The 21,325-nt window shown below is 39.3% G+C and overlaps 1 protein-coding gene across 1 annotated transcript in view; it reads right to left on the bottom strand.

Annotated features, from left to right (window-relative positions):
• The window catches only part of SRBD1 (S1 RNA binding domain 1), a 191,763-nt gene that overhangs the window by 151,440 nt on the left and 18,998 nt on the right, over positions 1–21,325 (bottom strand). The window contains exons 9-13 of the mRNA XM_060754400.2: positions 20,864–20,999; positions 7,311–7,414; positions 6,291–6,398; positions 1,472–1,629; positions 510–600 (exon numbers count right to left, since the gene is read on the bottom strand). Of these exons, the coding sequence (XP_060610383.2) occupies positions 510–600; positions 1,472–1,629; positions 6,291–6,398; positions 7,311–7,414; positions 20,864–20,999 (597 nt within the window). The remainder of the gene's footprint in view (positions 1–509; positions 601–1,471; positions 1,630–6,290; positions 6,399–7,310; positions 7,415–20,863; positions 21,000–21,325) is intronic.

Genomic DNA, 21,325 nt, shown 5'->3' with positions numbered 1-21,325 from the left:
GGACCTGGTACTTATTTTATTCCAATGTTTATAGCCTGGCCATGGTGCCAGTAATTTATCGCCAAGGTTAGAGGATCACAGCTCAATTGGGTCTGAGTTGATGTTTTTATATGTGTTTTATTTTATTGTATTTTATATTTTGTTCACTTTTATGTTTGTTTTTAGGCACTTTGCGTTGTCTGTAAGCCATCCCGATCCCTTCAGGGAGATGGCGGCGGGATACACGAATAAAGTTGTTATTGTTGTTGTCATTGATATTATTATTATTATTATTATTATTATTATTATTATTCTCCTGGAACAGATAAATTTTGGGGAGTGGAAGCTGCCCTGAACCACTTCAAACCTGATGAACTGCTGACTGTATCATGTTGAAAAGGTTTAGAACAAAAAAGGTAAGGGGAGCATTCGCATATTTTAAGACAGAATCATGTAACCTGTTTAAAAGAAGTTGCAATATATAGAGACCACACAAACACACACACCAAAATAGAGCATATTTAACATACTTGAAATCCAACAGAAGTTTTCGTATTTTCTGAGCTTCATGGAATCCTCTACCTGAATGTAAATAGACAACGTCGGTGTGGAGGATCTGACCTATGGTGAAAGAAAAGGAAAAACATGGCTTTCTTAAGCTTTGTTTAGAACAGTGGTTCTCAATCTTTCTAATGCTGCGATCCCTTAATACACTTCCTCATGTTGTGGTGACCCCCAACAATAACATTATTTTCATTGCTACTTTGTAACTGTAATTTTGCTACTGTTATGAATCGTAATGTAAATATCTGATATGCAGGAGGTATTTTCAATCACTGGACCAAATTTGGCACAAATACCTGGTGCAGTATGTCCAAATTTGAATACTGATGGGTTGGGGGGGGATTGATTTTGTCATTTGGGAGTTGTAGTTGCTGGGATTTAAAGTTCACCTATAATCAAAGATCCTTCTGAACTCAACCAATGATTGAATTGACCAAACTTGGCACCCAGGACAGCCATGACCAACAGAAAATACTGGAAGAGTTTGGTGGGCATTGGCCTTGAGTTTTGGAGTTGTAGTTCACCTACATCCAGAGAGCACTGCTGACTCAAACAAGCCATGGAAGAAATGCAAAAATATGCAATTCTTGAGCTGCATCCCATAATATGACCTTTGGTCATACTAGTACTAAAGATACAGCCTATGGCAGTGGGGAGTGTCCCAATCCCTTCACAGTTGACTACTTCAGTTTGGTAGTATAGGAGCAACCCCAACAAATCTGTGTCCCTCAGTCTCCCCAGAATAAACTAACAAAGAAGCAATTTATTTAATTTCCAACCCAGAATAAAAAGCAAGAAATAAGTCTAATGGTCACCAAGCCTAAATCCCAAACAATCCTAGAAGGAATTGCTCTGTACCCAGAGTAAACATCACTTTAAAAAGTATTTAACATAATTAGCATTTCTGAAGCCTGGAAAGCAAGCTTACTGGTTGGTGAAATGATGGCCAGTTTGCAGCCATGTTTGTAGCCAGGATCAACTCCCATTAAGGTCCGTCCTCTCACGGGACTTGTAAGGAGGAGTTGACGGAGGTTCCTTCCAAACATCATTACAGATTCTTTCTCGGCATCCGAAGTTAATTTTGATCTAAGAAAGGAACATTGCCAAAAATGGTAATTTTTCTCACATTCACCCAAAATCACACTTCACTTTCTCACATAATCGCTCCATCATGTTATCACCCCAGTGAAAGATCAGCTCCTTTGAATTGATCTGGGGAAGATAAATTTGAGGAAAATACAAGGCTGCCTAATATTGAATCAGATCCAATGACTCCTCTAGCTTAATATTGTTAATTATAGCTTTCTATAAATTCAAGCAGGATTATTCCCTAGCTGTGCCCGGAGAGCTCAAGGAACCATTGGAATTCTACCATCCAGGCTTAACTTCTTCCAACCATGCTTAACTTCTACTCTGCCTTCCACCTCATCTACTCTTGTATAACCTCAAATCTTTTCCTAAGGAACAGAGTAATTTCTTTAAATGGTAGAGTTGTGAAGAATAAGGAGACAAAAGAGGACAGAATTTCCTTTACACACCTCCATCAGCATCCTACAGTTTCTTTCCAGCAGTTAATAAGTGAGTGAAGTTGCAGTGTTCGAAATCTCATTCAATCTCATGGCAGAGTTTGACTTAATGCTGAACAATGAATTGGCATAAAAAAGAAGCAACCTGTATCCCTGAATCCCAATTCTCTCCCCATAACATTCAAAAAGAGAATTTTCAAATGCAGTATTATTGTGTTTCCATGCACATTCATAATCAATCATAGGCACCAAAGTTGAAAAGGAAATGAAAAATGTAAATAATAATAATAACAATAACAATAACAATAATACTAACTTTATTTATATTCCTCCTTATCTCCCCGAAGGGACTCAGAGAGGATTCCAGACATAAAAGACAAACATTCAATGCCTGAATATAACATATATCAGGCACTTTTATTAAAAAATGAAATGGAGAGAGAATATGAAAAGAAATGAATTAAGTTCTGCATTTGATGGGATGCCAAGCCATCTTATTGTCTGGTTTTCCCCTGAGAATTTATTCCTACAGATTAATACTCCAATGTTTTATTATCAGGTAAAATAACTGAATGGAATTTAAAAATCATAAAGCAATCCTAAAACTTACAGTGTAATGAATTTTAGTTGATACAATAAAAATCTTGTCTACCAATCTCAGTGCTCATTCTTGTCCCTTGACCCTGCAGTTCTACACATCAGCAGTTCTCAAACTTTCATTCTCCAGATGTGTTAGAAACACTGGGTTGCATGATCAATGGCTAAATGTTCTAGAAGATTAGAAACAAAACGTTTGGAGAAACTATGGTCGAGAACCACTGCAATGAACTTTGGAATCCAGAGCTTGATCAGGATTTTAATTTCCAACAGACTCTACTTGAAGATCTCCAGAAAAAGGGTACCCAATAACGCTGAGGTTAATCTCCAGTCTGGTACCCTTCTGAGATGCAAATAACTTGGATGGCATTGAGCTAGAGCACTGGTGCTCAACCTGTGGGTCCCTAAGTATTTTGGCCTACAACTCCCAAAACTCCCAGCCAGTTTACCAGCTGTCTGGATTACTGGGAGTTGAAGGCCAAAACATCTGAGGTCCCATAGGTTGAGAACCACTGGGCTAGAGAAAGCTGCCCTAGGAAATTATTTTTCCTGAAGTGTGTACAGTCAGCAATTCACATTCTCTAGGGGCACAGGACTCCCATGAAGGTGAAAACATGAGAATAAACAAATTGCTGCTTTTAAAAAAAACCTATAACACTTTTCTAGGATTATCTAGGTCTTCTAGCATGACTCTTATGGTCAACTTCCAATTGAGGCTGATTATAGGATCGCACAGGAGGACCCAGAGATTCTTGGAGTGTGCTCTATAGAAATCTGTAGGTCCCCCAACTGGAATGTGTCCAGAGGAGGGCGACTAAAATGATCAAGGGTCTGGAGAACAAACTCTATGAAGAGCGGCTTAACGAGCTGGGCATGTTTAGCCTGAAGAAGAGAAGGCTGAGAGGAGATATGATAGCAATGCATAAATATGTGAGAGGAAGTCACAGGGAGGAGAGAGCAAGCTTGTTTTCTGCTCCCCTGGAGACTAGGACACGGAACAATGGCTTCAAACTACAGGAAAAGAGATTCCACCGGAACATTAAGAAGAACTTTCTGACTGTGAGAGCTGTTCAGCAGTGGAACTCTCTGCCCCAGAGTGCAGTGGAGGTTCCTTCTTTGGAAGCTTTTAAACAGAGGCTGGATGGTCATCTGTCAGGGGTGCTTTGAATGCAATATTCCTGCTTTTTGGCAGGGGGTTGGACTGGATGGCCCATGAGGTCTCTTCCAACTCTATGATTCTATGACTGGAGGGAGTTGGCCGTTGAATCACACTGAAGGAACTAGACAGAAAACATTTTAATCAAATCCGTGAATAATCAAATCCACAAAACTAACAACTGCAAATGAGGAGAGAAAGCTATATATTGCACTGCAGCCTCCAAGTTCTTCTGCTTAAATCGCCCATCACTATTTATGGAAACTCATTATGATACCCGAGCCATTACGCCCAACCTATTCAGAAAAAAAAAATCAACACCCTGCCCCTCAAATATTTTGTTGGAAATACATGCTTAAACTTAAATTCATATTGCATTCCTATGGTGCCCAAATAGTACCTCAGCTGGTAACAGAAGCCATTACATTGTCATTGGTAAAACAGATTAGATTCCTCCATGCTCTGTAGTCATTAGAGTACCCATAAGCAGAGTTGAACCCAACATTATGACTATTAAATTGTTAATTTAGGAGATGACAGACATGAAAATACTTATGGAGGGAGCAATTAGCTCCCCTGATTCTCTCCAGGGAATTATGAGAAATGGGATTAGGGTGACATGATGGAAAGCATTCCAGAAACAGTGATTGTGAAATGGATACAATAAAGTAATTTTAGCAACACAGCAGTTAGCACAAAGAGCATTATAACAATCTGATGTAGTACTCAATATAAGAGCATAAAAAAACTCAATTTCACATTATGGCACTGTCATTAAAAATGTTAAGCAAATTGCAGTTTGTGTATGCAAACTGTCAACTTTTCCCCATTTAAAAAGCATTTTCAATCGCTAAAGTGTTTCCAACCATCCTAACTGCCAGGGGAAAGTGCCTTTAACTTGCCAAATTCTGCCTATTCTTGCAGCTTGAAGAGTAAATTATGAAACTGTGACTAGTAAGAGACGATGTGTCAAACACCCATCAACTACACTGAACCCACACAAGTTTGCTTGGGAATAAATTGCACTTATTTCAGTGAAGTCTAATTCCACTCGTGTTCTTGGGACTATAATATTCTTAGGACTATAATATTACTTTTCTTTAAGTCCCAGAGATGCTTTTTAACTACTATGGGATGAAATACTTCATCTCACTAAAAACAAGAGAAAATAAGGAAAAGCATGTCAAATACTTAAAAATCCAAAAAGGAGAGTTGAGCTGTATATGCGAGCCACATGTAGCCCTCCAAAGCCATGAGATTACTACCAGGGGCTTGCTAACACTCCAAAACACTGTCCCACTACTCTCCCCCAACATTTGAATTTACTTCCTAGTTGGAAAAAGCTTTCAGATGCTGTATACCATATATGCTTGAGTATGAGCCAACCCAAATATTAGCCAAAGGGCCTAATTTTACCACAAAAACTGAGAAAATGTATTGACTCGAGTATAAGCTGAGAGTGGGAAATGCAGCAGCTACGTAAATTTCAAAATAAAAATAGATACCAATAAAATTACATCAATTGAAGTATCAGTAGGCTAAATGTTTTAGAATATTTACATAAAACTGTAATTTAAGATAAGACTGTCCAACTCTGATTAAATCATTAATCTGACTTCCTTCAATGTAAATGTGCTTACGTATCCTTCTAATAATCACCATAGTTTATTTTAATTATACATTTTGGGGAAAATGCTGTGTGTATATGAATACGGAAAAGACGGGAGTTGAGAAAGGAGAGGACGGTACGCGCTGTGCGAGAGAGGAGGAGAAGAAGGAGAGCTGGGTTGCTGTGTGGAGATGTGAGGGTTATAACAGGAAGGCGTGGGGCTGAAAGAAGCCCTTCACGTTAGGACTCTCACCCGAGTATACAAGGGGGGGGGGGTTCAGCCTAAAAAGGGCTAAAAATTAGGTTTATACTCAAGTATATACAGTATATGATCTGAATTCAGATAACTGTGCTTAGTTCTAGCTATGGTTAGAGGAAACAAGTTACATTCAATCCATAGTTTGGAAAACCAACTATGGCTGGATCTACACTGCAATGTGATCCAGTTTCAGAAGATTTAATGCACTGAAGATTTAACCCAGTTTGATAGAGTTAATCTGCATTCTGAAACTGGATTATATGGCTGTGTAGATCCAGCCTCAGCTGTATAGATTGAATGTCCCTTGTCTGAAGTGTTTTGAGATTTTGGAATTTTTCAAATTTTGGAATACCTGCATTTTTTTTGTACATGAGATATCTTAGAAATGGGATCAAGTCTGAACTCAAAATGTATTTATGTTTTATATACACATTATATGCATAAATCGAAGGTAATTTTTAATGTACAGTATGTCCACGTTAGCATTTTGTTGTCCACCTTGGAAATTGGATGCTGGAGTAAGTGGACCTTTCTTTTGTTTCACTAGGGCTCCTCTTACAATGTGACTCATTCTTGTTTAGGAAATACAAAATGCTTTACCTTATTTCTCTGCAAAGAAGTGGATAAATCAGACGTTTATAAGAGTCATCCACTGAATCACGTAGCAGTTGCATTAACTCAGGTTTTGCAAATGCTTTTGGTCTCCACCTGTGTGATATAACATATAACATATTTTTCACAATCAGATCAACTGCTAACTTTTGAAATCCAAACCTGGCAAAACTCTGAAGTGCTTCAACCTGTAAGTTGAAGGATGAATTATATTCCATGGGGAGAAGAAAAAAAATATTTTCAACTTGTAAGTGGAGGGTGAATAATATTCCATGGGGGGAGATCTAAAAATATCATGTTTCCCATTTTTAAAAACCTTAAAAGTCCTACCTCTCTTTGACATTTCCAGAAATGTTACATTTTACAAATAAGACCCATTTGTGGCCCTATTTTATTATTCTTCTTAGAGGGTTCAAAGAACATAGAAGCAGATAAAGAACACATGTGGGCATGCCACTTTTGCCTCCTTTTACCCTAGTACTCATCCCAATCGCCTCAAATACACATCTTAAACAAGATGTATCTGTGGAGGTTTCCATAGAAGTTTAATAATCTAGAAAATTTGGTTTCCAGATCATGCAGGGAAGACTCCATGGATACAAGAAGTTCCTTATTGCATACGAAATGTAAAATCAACAAAGTTAGAAATATTTCAATGCATTCCTTACCTGAGATTGGCCTGAGATCATGCATGCTCAGCATAATAGAGTCACATAGTTGTAGAGGATGTTTCATACCACCCAAGCATTAAAATGCAGACTACAACTTCCATCATACACTCCAGGAAGGATGGCAGCTATAGTGTGACACATCTCAGAGGGAAAATAATCTTGAGGAAGGTTTTATTTGTTTATTTTGCATCTTGAGGAAGGTGATTGTTGGTCACCATATCCAGAGCTAGCGAATCCACAAGATGAGATTAAAGTTTGCAATAAATATCTTCCTTAATTCAATAAATTGTTCTAATGGGGAGGGGGGGCACATACATATTTGTGCTCCTATACATACCTTTCATTTACACACCACCTAGAGAATTCATTCTTTGTCCGATCAGGAATGTTGATCTTTACCGTCAGGATTTTCAGATTCTCCCCTCGGTTAATGGCTAGAATCTAAATGGCAAAAGCATATAGCATATAAAATAACATAGATTGAAATAATACTGTTTTTGTGCTTTGTTTGACCAGATTGAGCCAAATGACCCAGTGGTAGGACTCAGTATAAAGGCAACTTTGCTTATCCACATAAGAATACTAATTGTACCATTATACCAGATCTTCCCAAAATTGGTCTGGTGATATGTTAGAGCAGGGGTCCTCAAACCTTTTAAACAGAGGGCCAGGTCACAGTCCCTCAAACTGTTGGAGGGCTGGATTATAATTTGAAAAAAAAAAAACATGAATGAATTCCTCCGCACACTGCACATATCTTATTTGTAGTGCAAAAGATACATAAAAACAATACCATAATTAAAATGAAGAACAATTTTAACAAATATAAACTTATTAGTATTTCAATGGGAAGTGTGGGCCTACTTTTGGCTGATGAGATAGGATTGTTGTTGTTATTGTGTGGTTTCAAATAGTTTCAGACTTAGGTTGACCCTGAGCGAGGGCCGGGTAAATGACCTTGGAGGGCCTTAGTTTGAGGACCCCTGTGTTAGAGTGTCATCTGTAGTCACACAAATGTAAAGAGAAACCTTGAGTATGTGAAATAAGCAATACATTATATTTTTTAAAAAAACAATGAAATATTTTGTTAGATATATTGTGTTACCACACACTTTGTCATTACAATTTATGTATATCATCATCATCATCATCATCATCATCACTTTATTTCTTAATTAGTCGCTCTCCACCAAGGTGCTCCGAGCGACTTACAATTTAAAACAGTTTATACACAATATAAAACATTCAATATAAAAACATTCAACATAAAAACATTCAACATAAAACATTCAACATAAAAACATTCAGCAGTGACTATGGCAAAATTTGATCCGGTTACTTAAATGCACAACCAAACAGCCAAGTCTTGAGTGCCTTTGCAAAAGGTTGCAACTCCGACCTTGCTCTAATATATGGAGGCAATGAGTTCCACAGAATTGGAGCATAGATCGAAAAAGCTCTATGCCTTGTAGCTTCCAAATGTGCCTCCCTAGGATCCGGTATGTAGAGGAGATTTTCCTGGGTGGATCGAGGTGGACCACTGATGGGGAAAAGGAATGAGGCGCCCTATTCTCTTACAAGGAATTGGTTTAACCTCTAGTTTGCTAGTAAAACAAAATTAATTTGTCACAGTAGATTCAAATCAAAGAAAAGTTTCATGAGAACCACCACTCCTCTAAATGTTCTCCCAGCAACAGCAAGAGTATCCCTCTGGGCAGCTAAACCAGGAAATCCCAACTGGATGGCCCCCACAAGGGTCTGCCCCCTGGGGCAAAGCAAGAATGGGCAACTTGGACATCCCTAAATAGATTCAGAAGTGGAATGGGCAGATCAAAAGACAACCTGGAAAAATGGCACTAACCAAAAGACTCCTCCACCTTGTGCGATTGCGGAGCAGAACAAACAACTCCACATATGTATGTTTGTCCACAATGCCCTGCCTCATGCACAGAGGAAGAGCTGTTTAAAGCTACAGACAATGCAATTTCTGTTGCCTGTTTTTGGTAAACAAAAATTGTTTAACTGCTTTTGTTCCATCTATTTTTATGAGTTTTACACTTGTTTATGCAATACTTTTGAAATGAAATAAAATAATAACTTTGTCACAAAGTGATCCATATCTAGAAAGTGTGTCACCAACATGAAATGTTTGGAAAGCTTTGCTTTAGAAAGAGGAAATTGCTTCCATTGGCAACACACAGCAGAACATCATTTCTTGACTGCTCCTATTAAGCACTGCATTCAAGACCACTCGCTTCTGTTGGAAATCACAGGTATATTTCTCAGTTATTCTAATGGTGTGAAAAGCAAAACACTTGCTAAAATTTCCTTTTCCACACAATCATTAAAAGTACAATTTTCACTCAGACCACCTTACACATGCTCCCCTGGATCCCTGTCCATTAAAATGTGGGGAATAACCAATAAGCATCATCTCCATCCCCAAAGCATAGGAGTGGTAGTGACTATTTTGCTATATTTGGGATGTGCTTTTTCATACCCTCTTTAGTTTTACAGAAGTCTTTTCTTTAAAATAAGAAGTAATCAAACTGCCCAATCACTTCCTAAGTTTGATTAAGGCATGTAAGGGCTTTAAGGTGCAGTGGGTTAAACCACTGAGCTGCTAAACTTGCTGACTGAAAGGTTGGTGGTTCAAATTTGGGGAGCAGGGTGACCTACCGCTGTTAGCCCCAGCATCTCCAACCTAGCAATTCGATAACATGCAGATGTGAGTAGATCAAAATGTACCACTTCTGCGGGAAGGTAATGCAGTCATGCAGGCCACATGACCTTGGAGGTGTCTATGGACAACACCAGCTCTTTGGCTTAGAAATGGAGATGAGCACCACTCCGCAGAGTCGGACACAACTAGACAATGTCAGGGAAAACCTTTACCTATATCTATATTAGGGATGTGTGTGTTTGTGTGTTAAAGACCTTACATTACCGCAAAGTGACCCTTGTATCCTGGGAGGCTGGTACCCATGGTTTCACTTACCTGTATCCAAAAATATGTTTTTCTTTTGGCATATTCTATGTCCTCCACACAATTCTATGGCATGTGTCTTCAGAAGCTGGCCATAGAGTCATGCTGGACAACCTAGAAATGCTAGAGAGGTGTTCAGTGTAGGCATTTTTTAGGTCCTCCAGTGAAATTCCATGGTATTCTTCTGTTGTAAGTCTTCATTTAAATAGGCTTTGCTATTATCAATGATTTCACATTTCTATGATAAATGCAGGAAAGCATCGCCACCGGATATGGCACTCAACTTGGACCAATAGGACTCTTGGTCTGTTTATGGGCAACCCACCTCCATTTTGAAGAGGTAGGAGGCATGAGTTGATGGTAAATCACAGGACCCTCCACAGATTCACAGAAAGCCAATCCAGCCCACACCCACTTCCCCTACTTGATATAATAAAACCACCACACATTACTGAGTGCAAACAATCGAAAAAGATCTTCCTTATCTTATCTGAGATAAAGTCAAACCCTCCACCAGGCAAAGGATGGATGACAACAAATGTAATCACTTTAATTTGCTAAAAGTTCAACTTATGAGGATTTCTTCCTACCCCCAGGAAAGCTTGTGATGTGATGGTAACATCTTGGATTCAGCCTTTCCAGTGAAGCAAGAATGTAATGACATTTTCCAAAAGAGGCAGAACTTCCAGGGTGGAAGTAGGAGAAAGAGAGTTGAGTATCTGAATTCCATTTACATAAGTAGCACGGGAATTCCACACAGTGCTAATCTAGAGTCTGACATTTGAAATAACCTCCATAATGACTACAGTGCATATACAATGCTGCTCTACACTGCCACTCTACTGTCCAGCATGAGAAAAATTGATCTCATATGGGATACCAGAAGACAACTCAAAGGATTCCACACTGTTATCAAAAACCATAAACTCCAAACCCATAAGCGCAGGGGGGGGGGGGGGGGGGGCTCCACTAAATGGTCACAGAGGATACCACACATTGAAACTCAGAAACCCTAAGAGGACACATGAAGGGAGTAATCCCATATACTTTTACTTCTCTGGGCTAGAAACACAATTGCCTGCCCTCCAACCCTCCTGTTCGACAATGTGTTACGCTTAAGCTTAATTTAGTCTGCTCCAATGCAAAAGGCACAATAACTTTGCACAAAGGCAAGAGGAAAAAGAACAGAAAACTTTACTCTTGTCAGCAGACTCAAGACATAAACTTGCAGTGTTGCACGCAAAATAAACAGTGCAACAAACTTACATAGTCCTTGTAAGAATTACAGAATGCAAAGAGAACGGCTTCTTCATCTTCCTTCAAATGAGCAGCTAAAATGGTTGAGCAGAATGCTGTGAGAATAAGCACCTCAGAGCAAAAGCTAAACTGTATTCTAAAACACATACAGTTATACCCCACCGGGTGTGGCTCAAATTTACTAGCTGACCTAGATTAGCAGCTGCACATAATGATTTAACAGTATAAGCTTTTCTTTAACACACACACACTTGATGTTGATCCTTTTGCAACTTACTGTAACGCAATGAACCCTCTTGCCCAGAAATGAATTAATCCACTGCCAGCCCAAAAGCTCATAAAGCCACCCATTACACTATCTTTGTATCTCCCTGGGAACCAGGGCCATAGCGAGAGGGGGGTTTTAATGGTTTAACCTCCCCTCTCCTGAAAATGTGCCAGGTTAAAAAAAAACTGGTTTACTTATGAACTTTAACTGGTTAACCAATTCATGAGTAAACCAGGGTTTTTTTTAACCTGGCACATGGGGGGGGGGTTAAACCCTTGAACCCCCCCCCCCCCCCCACTCCCAGCTATGGGCCTGCTGGGAACCTATCAAGTAATCATGCCATCCATTGTTTTCCCAGCTGAGACTCATTGGGTGACTTTGGCTGAAAGGATTATGCCATCAGCCAAACCATAAAAGCCATCAAACCTCAATCCTTGCCCACATTTCCTGCCAGACCATGGAACCAATCAGAAGCAAAAACAGGAGGCATGCATCCACCAATCAGTGCGCAAACTGCAATCTGCACCGATCAATGCCCAGCTCAGCAAAAAGTCGCCTTGAGTCACCTTCAGGTTCGAGAAAGGCAGGGTAGAAATATCGTAAATAAATAAATAAATAAATAAATAAGTCCAGCCTTCCGAATTGCTGTCAATAAATATCTTTGCATGTACCCATTGCCTTTACGCTCAAGTTGGGAAAGTATCTCCCCAGACATTGTGACAATGAATAAACCCCTGATTTTGCATTCACCTGTCATGTCTCATTTCAGAGAATTGAAGCTCAGGTACACTGGGAACCCAGACCCACGATTCTGAGGAGTTACACAAAATTTAAAAAAATAAAAATAACAAAGTACCCTCAAGAGCTTAGAACCTTGGCCATGGAAACCCACTGGGTAACCTTGGGCAAGACGCATTCTCAGCCCCCTAAAAACCTCAGATAGGGGAACCTTAGGATCACAAGTCAGAAAGTGCACAACAACAAAGAAGGAATCTTAGCAGGTGTTGCATATTACTTGTTATAAGCAACATCATCCTGACCCCATTCCCAAAGGAAGTTCAACAAATTATTTTTTTTGATTTCATATCAAAGGCATTGCATAAATTAGTATAAAACTGATGAAAATAGAAGGAGCGCAAGCAGCTAAATATCTTTTGACCAAAAACGGCAACAGCAATGGCATTGTCTGTAGCCTCCAACTATTCTTCCTCTGTACATGAGGCAGGGCATAGTGGCCAAGCATCCAGATGCAGAGTTGTCTATTCTGCTTCACAGTCACACAAGGTGTGGGATTCTTTTAGGTAGTGCCATTTTGCCAGGTTGATAAAGTTCTGACTAAACCATGAAACAGATTCACTGCCCCACTAATGCTAAAACATCAGCAGCCTCTAATGTGAATACACGCCTCCGCTCAGCTCTGATCCCACAAGTTAACCAGTAAACCACGCAACCCTACATGAATTCTTGTTCTGACTTACTTGACAGAAGAGAACAATTTCCATGAAATAATACATATGCATTTTATCTGCCAGTACGGATAAAAGAGATGATTGCTAGGTACACTGCTGCCCATATGCTCCTGAATGTGAACAAAACCGTGCATTTCTAATACATTAGACTTGCAGAAACCATTAGGAAGCTGTTAAAAGTTGACATTCCTGTGTTGTCGCACATGTTGATGTCTGCTATAGGCCCTCAGCCCTGTCAGGAGCAAGCTTTCCATGTCAATCACGAACTTTAATTCAATCACTAGCTAACTCAGACATGTCACATATGTTAAACACAATGGTCTAAAAATGACCTGGGGACATTGCACCAATTCACATTCCTCAGCTTCTCTTGTCCCTGTTGACATACCAGGCATGACATATCATTGAACAACGTAGCGAATAATAAAAATTACATGTGAAATATTATAGCATCGGGTACCTTGACTGCCAAAGCAAATGGCAGGAATTAGGATGAGGCACATTTGTGAACAAAACAAAACGCATTCATGTTTATCCCACACTGACAGGGGAGTTAAAAGCTAAAAATTAGCATTCACAAGTGAAATCAAAATTGCATTGTGAGGCAAAACACTTCATCAGATACAGTGCCATTTCTAAGGACTTACCAAAGACTCTATGACAAAATATTTGATAATCTAAGGAATGTTAGGATATCTAGAGATTATTCCACTACTGCTCCCATTAGCCTTAGGCAGCATAGCCAACAGGAGTCATGGAAGTTGCAGTCCAGTAACATTCACTCTTTTTGCAAACAATTGCTGGACTTGGCAATTTTAAGATCAGTGATTCTCACTCCCATGACTGGATAGCATTGGTCAGAGCTTTGAAAAGTTAAAGTTTAGGATACAATACCTAGAATCCTTATAGCAGGAGTCCCCAAACCTTTAAAGTGGAGGGCCGGTTCACAATCCTGCAGACTGTTGGGGGACCGGATTTTAACTGTGTGTGAGTGAATGCATGTCATGCATGTGTAAGGTGTATGTGTGACATGCGTGCACACCATGAGTGTGTGCATCTGGTGTTCATGCAGCAGCTGTGCCACACAACACAATCGCGTGCACACACTTGTCGCCATACACCTGCCACCACCGTTCACACTTACTCATCCTCACTGCACACTCACCACCACTACACCCATTGCCACCACTCGTTCACCCTCTCCACACACATGCACTTGCTGCTACCACCACACCTGCCTTCACCACTCATACTACGTTTCACTGCTGGTACATACATGCACTTGCTGCCACCACTGCATACATACACCATGTGTACATGCGCCAATCATGCATGTGTATGTGGACAAAATAAAGACTTGGTGGGCCACATTTGGCCCATGGGCCTTAGTTGGGCAATCCCTGTCTTATATCAATAGAGTTACACTGTCTGTCATTCAAAATGTATTTTTCCTCAAGTTCTGAGGTGGCTCTGTGAATTTCCAAAAATAAAATAAAATAAGCAAAAGAGGAAAAGCTGAACAGCAATTAGAACCCGGATCTCTGGATTTGTAGTCTGGTGCTCAAAGCACTACAGCATACTGGAATAGGGCATGGAAAAGAAGAGTTCATATCTAAGAGGCCATAAAAATAGTGTGGGGGGAATTGAAAGGGGCATGCACACCATCAAGAACTTCATAAGAGGAGGAATATTTCAAATATTGATTTGGCAAAACCAGCAGGTTTTTGGCTCTTGGCCAGCCGTCTTTTCTCTGCCCTTGTGTGTGCGTGGATACACGTGCGTGTGTGAGAGACAGAAAAAGTGTACAGGCTAGTTTCAAATCACAGCCCTTGTTCAAATAAGCAGGCAGCACAGGAAATCCATTTGAAAAGACTCAGGAGAATTTCAGGAGGAAGGTGAAAGTCAAGGTTAGCAACTAAATCCTCAAATGGCTTTTTTTAATTTCTGCACTGAGTGAAGGACAAGCAAAAGCACAGTCTGGAATCCACATTCCAGTCAATTTGACCCAAGCCAGGAATAACATTTCACAATCTATGCTTGAAGGTTTGTGAGCATTCCTCCATTCCATACAGTCCCTTCTTCCTGTCTCACAGACCTCACAACCTCTGAGGATGCTAGCCATAGATGCAGGCGAAACATAAGGAGAGAATGCTTCTAGAACATGGCCATATAGACCGAAAAACCTACAACAACCTAGGACTCAAGGCAACTTATAATGGTGTGCTGTAATAATATTACTAGTCTGTATTTTTTTTTCTCCCTTAGTCCTGGAATTCAAGACACCTTACAAAAGTTATAACTGATACAGTACAGCCCTATATCCACAGGGAGACATCCTTAAATCTATTATCGATATAGGAAACAACGGATAATCGCAAACCCTATTGAAATGAATTACTTCTCCCAAATCTTACCATAGAGTCACCCGGGAAGACCTAGAAGACCAAGAGAAGTAAACTCTGTAGGAATCTGCTAGATCCACCAGGGTGATTCTATGATAACTTCGAGCAAAAGTGTATCACAGAACTGCCTGGAGGACCTACAAAATTCCTAGAGAGAATATATTTTGTTGGATTGGTGTAGGTAAAATCATAGGTACCTGTCCCATGGGTATGAGCATCATACTGTAAAAATGACACATTATATAAAAGTACACATAAAAATGTAAGTAAATTATCAACAAAAATAAAAGGATGACTATTAAGAAGAAAAATGAGTCCAGACAATAGAACATGTTAAAAGTCCCTTCCTTGTGAAGAACAGACTTCACAAAAATACAAATGTGTAAAAATAAAATATAATGACATGAGTTTTTTTTAAAAAAAGACATTTCCTGTTATAAACATTACTAAACATCTATCTAAATAAAAAAAAAATGATTGTCTGCTTGTGGAAAGAAAACTTGGGAGTCTGCCTAGAATGTGTCCAAGTAGAGAGTTCTAAAACCTGGGAACAACCCCCAGGAAAGTCCCTTTGTCTGCAATTGATGTGCCTCTCCCCGTAAAAAACTCTCAATGACCACATTAGAACAAGAAAATACAATCTTTCTGATAGTCTGGATAGCTATAGATATAAATGGCTTTTCACCACAATGCCCTCTAGTGGATCCTGTCTTTGTTGCTGTGTGTCTTCAAGTCATTTCTGATTTATGGTGACCCAAAGGCAACTCTATCACAGGTTTGTGCGGTTTTCCCCCCTTTTTTCTTTCTTTTCTTTCTTTTTCTTTTTCTTTCTTTCTTTCTTTCTTTTCTTTTCTTTTTTTTTTTTTTTTGCATGCTTTGTTCAAAAGCAGTCTGCCTTTGCAGAGGCTGAGAGCATGACTTCTTCCAAATCACCAAGAGCAGGGATTAATCTTTTCTTAACCATGATCTTTAACTGCTGCACCCTGCTAAAGCATCTGCTGTCTCAAAGTCTAGAATGCAACTGAATCCTGGACCTGTAGTTTTGTGAGAGTTTTAGGATTCTCTGCTAGAGATCTCTAGTGCCCTCCATTTCAGATCCCAGGAATTCCATATAATATAGCCATGTCAATTAAAATGGAACCAGAGTTCTATAATTATGCAAGATTAAAGAGCCAAACATTTCCTGATGATACTGTTTTCTTTTCATTTTTGGTTCAGGGGTGAATACTTTTTTCCTGAACTTTGAAGCCTCTTGAATTTGCAAAACAAGAAAACTAAAGAAAACTAACTAACTAACTAAATAAATAAAATCTGAAAAGGGGAGAGTCACATATGGCAGAAAAAGAAATGGAAGGATCCAAAATTAACCAGGGGTCTCTTCCTGAAATTAAGGAAAATTAGAAGACACAGTTTTATGACCGTTTGGAAACAAAAAGGAAGTCATCTTTTAACCTGTTTTGTCTTATATGCAAGTGTGTAGGGGTGATAGTTAGTGTAGTGTGTAGAGGTATGTATGTTTCGGTGTAGATGTGATACCTGTTGAAATTGTACCCTCACCCCCCTCCCCCTTCCCTCCCCCTCTCCTCCCATCTTTTTAATGTATTTTGAAAACTTAATAAAGATCATTTTTTAAAAAAAAGAATTTGCAAAACAAGTTAACAGTTATGACAAAACCATAAATAATTATAAAACAGCAAGGGATAACATCATTCCTTTTGGGGCATATGTTATCTTTACAGGCTGGTCTCACTAAAGTGTGTAAGTTCTGGTTGCTGTGCTTTGTATTTCTACCTCAGTCTCTGTTTAACATGCTGATGGACCAATATGGATTAAAATAAAGTGTCTTTCCAAAAAAAAGTGGTCTGTATCAATCATTTTTTAAAGGTAACTAAACATAATTATCACAATTACTACGAGCAGAGAGACGAACGGAAGAGTTTGGTGCCTTTCATTCCTAGACACCTTCCCCTAGTATTCACTGTTATAACAGTTACTATTATTGTATGTTTTCTAAGAAAATATTACTATAAAAGCAACTGTACTGGGGCCCAAGAATATAACAGTAATTCCATACTTTCTCAAAAGTAACTTTTCAAATTTTCTTTTCACCTTGGTCTGGAGACCACTTAGCGCAAAAATAAAGTCTACAATTTCCCTCTACCTCTATAAAACTGTCATTTATTTCAGGTCACCTTTAACTGCAATTATCTAACCTTTTCTCGCTGCTTCAGACCAATTTCAAGTGACAGGTTTAATGTCGAGTGGCTCAGAGCATTCTTCGATCATGTGGATGTTCTCTGAGCCATTCACCGCAACAGCGATTGACACAGGAAACATGACATCAGATGAGATGTCTGAGGTTACATTTAGAAAATGATGGAACAAAAAAGTGCACAAACTAGGGCTCAGGGCAGAGCGGAAAACAGTTGGGGGAATGGGGAGGGGGATGCAGATCCAGGTCAAGGAGCAAAGGAACGAAGTAATCACTCTAAACTTTTGTCATCACCAAGAGAAAAAAATACTAAAATGTTCCAGTCACTCAACAACTGTCCTGGAATAATAATAAGAGATGTTGCTTTTTGACCCTCGAGAAATGGTTGGCTTATCCTAAAGGTTTGCGCTAATCTTTCTACTGAATTAATAAGCAACTGCCAAGAATCAGTTCAAATGTGTCTACTCATCCCAAGGAAAACCAACTAGCTCCTTCAGGACACCAGTATCACCCTCAAGCAAAATGTCCCAAGTAATTAATACCTACAGCAGAGAAAACTTCCTTCTCTGCATGGACAGCATCCGCTGAGCTCCAGAGTGGTGAGAGGTTTATTCAGGGGCCCTCCCATCTGAACCCATTGTTAGAACCTTGAAAGTGAAGTGAAGTGAAGAACCTTCAGTAGGTTGCTGTGATGCCTTTAATAACCATTTCACATATAAAATTGCTCACATAAGAGCCAAATTAGAAGCTGTCACTGGAGCAGAAGCCAACAAAGCGGTGTCCAGCAACTCTGTGAGTAGGGTTACACTACTCAATTTCAATTGGTGAGTAATGTTGATGTGGACAAGCTGCTGTGGACAAGTAATGAGGGCAATCTACTTTTTTTATCCCTTCCCCCTAGCTGGTCGTCCAGGGAAGAGATGCAATTCGATCTCAAACACAATAAATTATTATTGCATCTCTCAGGGAGGGAAATTTTCCATCCTGTTTAAAAGAAGCAGTAGTTGGACCGCTGCTGAAAAAGCCCTCCCAGGATCTCCTGGGCCTTAATAATTATATACCAGTGTCTAACTTTCCTTTTTTGGGCAAGGTGATTCCCTCCAACTCCAGGCAGTCTTGGATGACACACATTTCCTTGACCCATTTCAAACCAGTATAAGAGCAGAATACAGAGTACAGACTGCTTTGGTTGCCTTTGTGAACAATCTCCATCTTAATACTAACAAGGGGAGTGCCCTATTAGTGCTTTTTGAAATCTAAGTGGCTTGAGATATCATTGACCATGGAATACCTGGGGGATTTGGGAATTGGAGTCACTGTGTTACAGTGCTTCCTTTCTTACCTCTCAGACAGGTTCCAGATGGTGGTGCTTGGAGATAGCTTCTCCTCCAAAAAGGAGCTGCTATATGGTATCCCACAAGATACCTTGCTATCCCCAATGCTCTTTAATATTTACATGAAACCGCTGGGAGAGACCATCCATAGGTATGGGGCGGTGAGTTATCACTATGCTGTTGACAATCAAATATATTTCTCCATGATGACAAGAGTGTGTCAGCTGAATGAATTCCTGCTGGAGGTAATGGGCTGGATGTGGAAAAACAAACTGAAACTGAATCCAGAAAAAAAAGAGGTGCTTGCTATCAAGGGTCCTAATCTAGGGATGGAGGTGTGTCAACCAGACCCGGATGGGGTCACACTCCCCATGAAAGACAACGTTCACAGCTTGGGATTTCTCCAGGGCCTGTCTCTCCAAATGTCAGCCCAGGAGGATGCAACGGTCAAGAGTGCTTCCTACCAGCTGAAGCTGATATGCCAGCTGTGCCCCTTCCTAGATCTGGAGGACCTTGAGATGGTACTGCATGTGCTGGTAACCTCAAAGTTGGACTTCTGCAATGCACTTTACAAAGGACGGCAGAATCACCTTCCCTGTAAAATCCATCCTGCATACTTAGGTTCTCTGCGGGGCAGCTACTCTAACCAGCCAGAACTCAACTGATAACCATAACCCAAAAAACCTTTTCATCAGCCTCCCAATGACTGTGGAACAACCTGCTGGAGGAGCTCCAACAGCTAAATGAGCTATTGGAATTTAAACCCCATCTAAAGACCTATGTCTTCTGGCAGGCCTACCCACCCCGCCAGTTTTAAGCATGTGCAAAAATAAATTTTATACTCCTGTCTTCTGTTCTAATCTCTGTTCTATGTATTTAATATGTATTTTATAGAAATATGTTTTAATATGTATCTTTTATAGAACTATATTTTAATATGCGTGTTTATAGAAAATCTGCAGTGTTTGTGTGTTTTGACTGTGCTGTGATTTATAGTTCAAAATGGGAAAGTCAGCACAATGTTGTGGTTTGTGTGCTGGACTTAAGACTCCAAAGATCAGGAATCCCCTGCTCAGCCACAGAACCTCATTGAGTGTCCTTGGGTGTCTCTCTCTCAGTCTTAGAGGCAGGCAAAGGCAATACTGCCCTCTGAACAAATCTTACTATGGAACCCCCTTGATCGGTTGATAGGTTCACCTTAGGATTGTCATATGAGGGACACAACTCAACTACAGTTCAAAAAGTCAAATCTGGAGGACAGTCCCAGATGCTGCAGTTATTAATCCACAATTTAAAAATAGTTCTCTTGAATTAAAGTCAAATCAGTTTACACCAAAATCTGCATCAGGTGAGTTAAGTCATGTTTCAACACTATGTGAATAAGTTGCAGTAATTCCCCGAATTGTGGATTTTCCCTTCTTACATTCTGAAAGATCTGAATTTTCTAGTTTTAAGCTAACTCAAGTTCATAATAATAATATTAATAATAATAATAATAATAAATAACTTTATTTGTATTCCGCCCTATCTCCCCAAGGGGATTCAAGGCAGATTCCAACAAAAAATGGCAAACATTCAATGTCATAATACAGTCATCATAACAAATGCAAATAACAAACCAACCAGTTCCCAAAGTAAGCCAACATTAACCAACATCACAAAATCCTACCATTAAAACCTCTATCTATGATTCGGGTCATAAACCACATATTGTTAGAATGTTTCGTAGACCCCTGTTCAATTTACACTGAAGTGGAAGTTGGATTTTACAGGAAGAAAATATAATTTATGTCCAGGGAGCAGCAAATGTGGGGCCTACCAGAGGTTGCTGGGATACAACTCTCATCAATTATAATATAAATCAAGAAATGCATTTGCTACAAAAGATTAACAGAATGAATATGTCTATTTCCTTCCTCATATATTTATTTATACATGCACTGCATTATCATATAGACTTACCTGGTGATGGTGAATGTTCTTTACATGGCAAGAAAAATTCTTGTAGAGGTGAAATTTGTTGACATCTTTTTCATTGGCTTTTTGGGAAGTCCCTTTGGCCAAGGTTGACTGAAGGCAAACATATTGTCTTTGGCACCTACATTAGTTTGTTTTAAAAAAAGTTTTTGACAAATGAATAGAATTTCTCAGATTTGTGAACAATAACAGTTAATTCTACAGTGTAGATGTGACCTTTTTACATCCACTCACAAATATTTAATTGTTTTTGTATTTCTCTTATTTTAAATTTTCATTAGGTTGTTTTATAAGATTGTTAGCCACAGTGAGTCCCTATGAGTAAAAAGGTAGGATAGAAATAAACATAAACATAAACATAAACATAATAATAATAATAATAATAATAATAATAATAATAGCAGCAGCAGCAAGAGCAACCAACAACAACAACAACAACAACAGTAG

This window comes from Anolis sagrei, chromosome 1 (assembly GCF_037176765.1).
Source record: "Anolis sagrei isolate rAnoSag1 chromosome 1, rAnoSag1.mat, whole genome shotgun sequence".
In the NCBI taxonomy this organism is placed as follows: domain Eukaryota; kingdom Metazoa; phylum Chordata; class Lepidosauria; order Squamata; family Dactyloidae; genus Anolis; species Anolis sagrei.
Note: the sequence above shows the minus strand (reverse complement) of the source record. Positions and strands in the feature narration are given on the sequence as shown.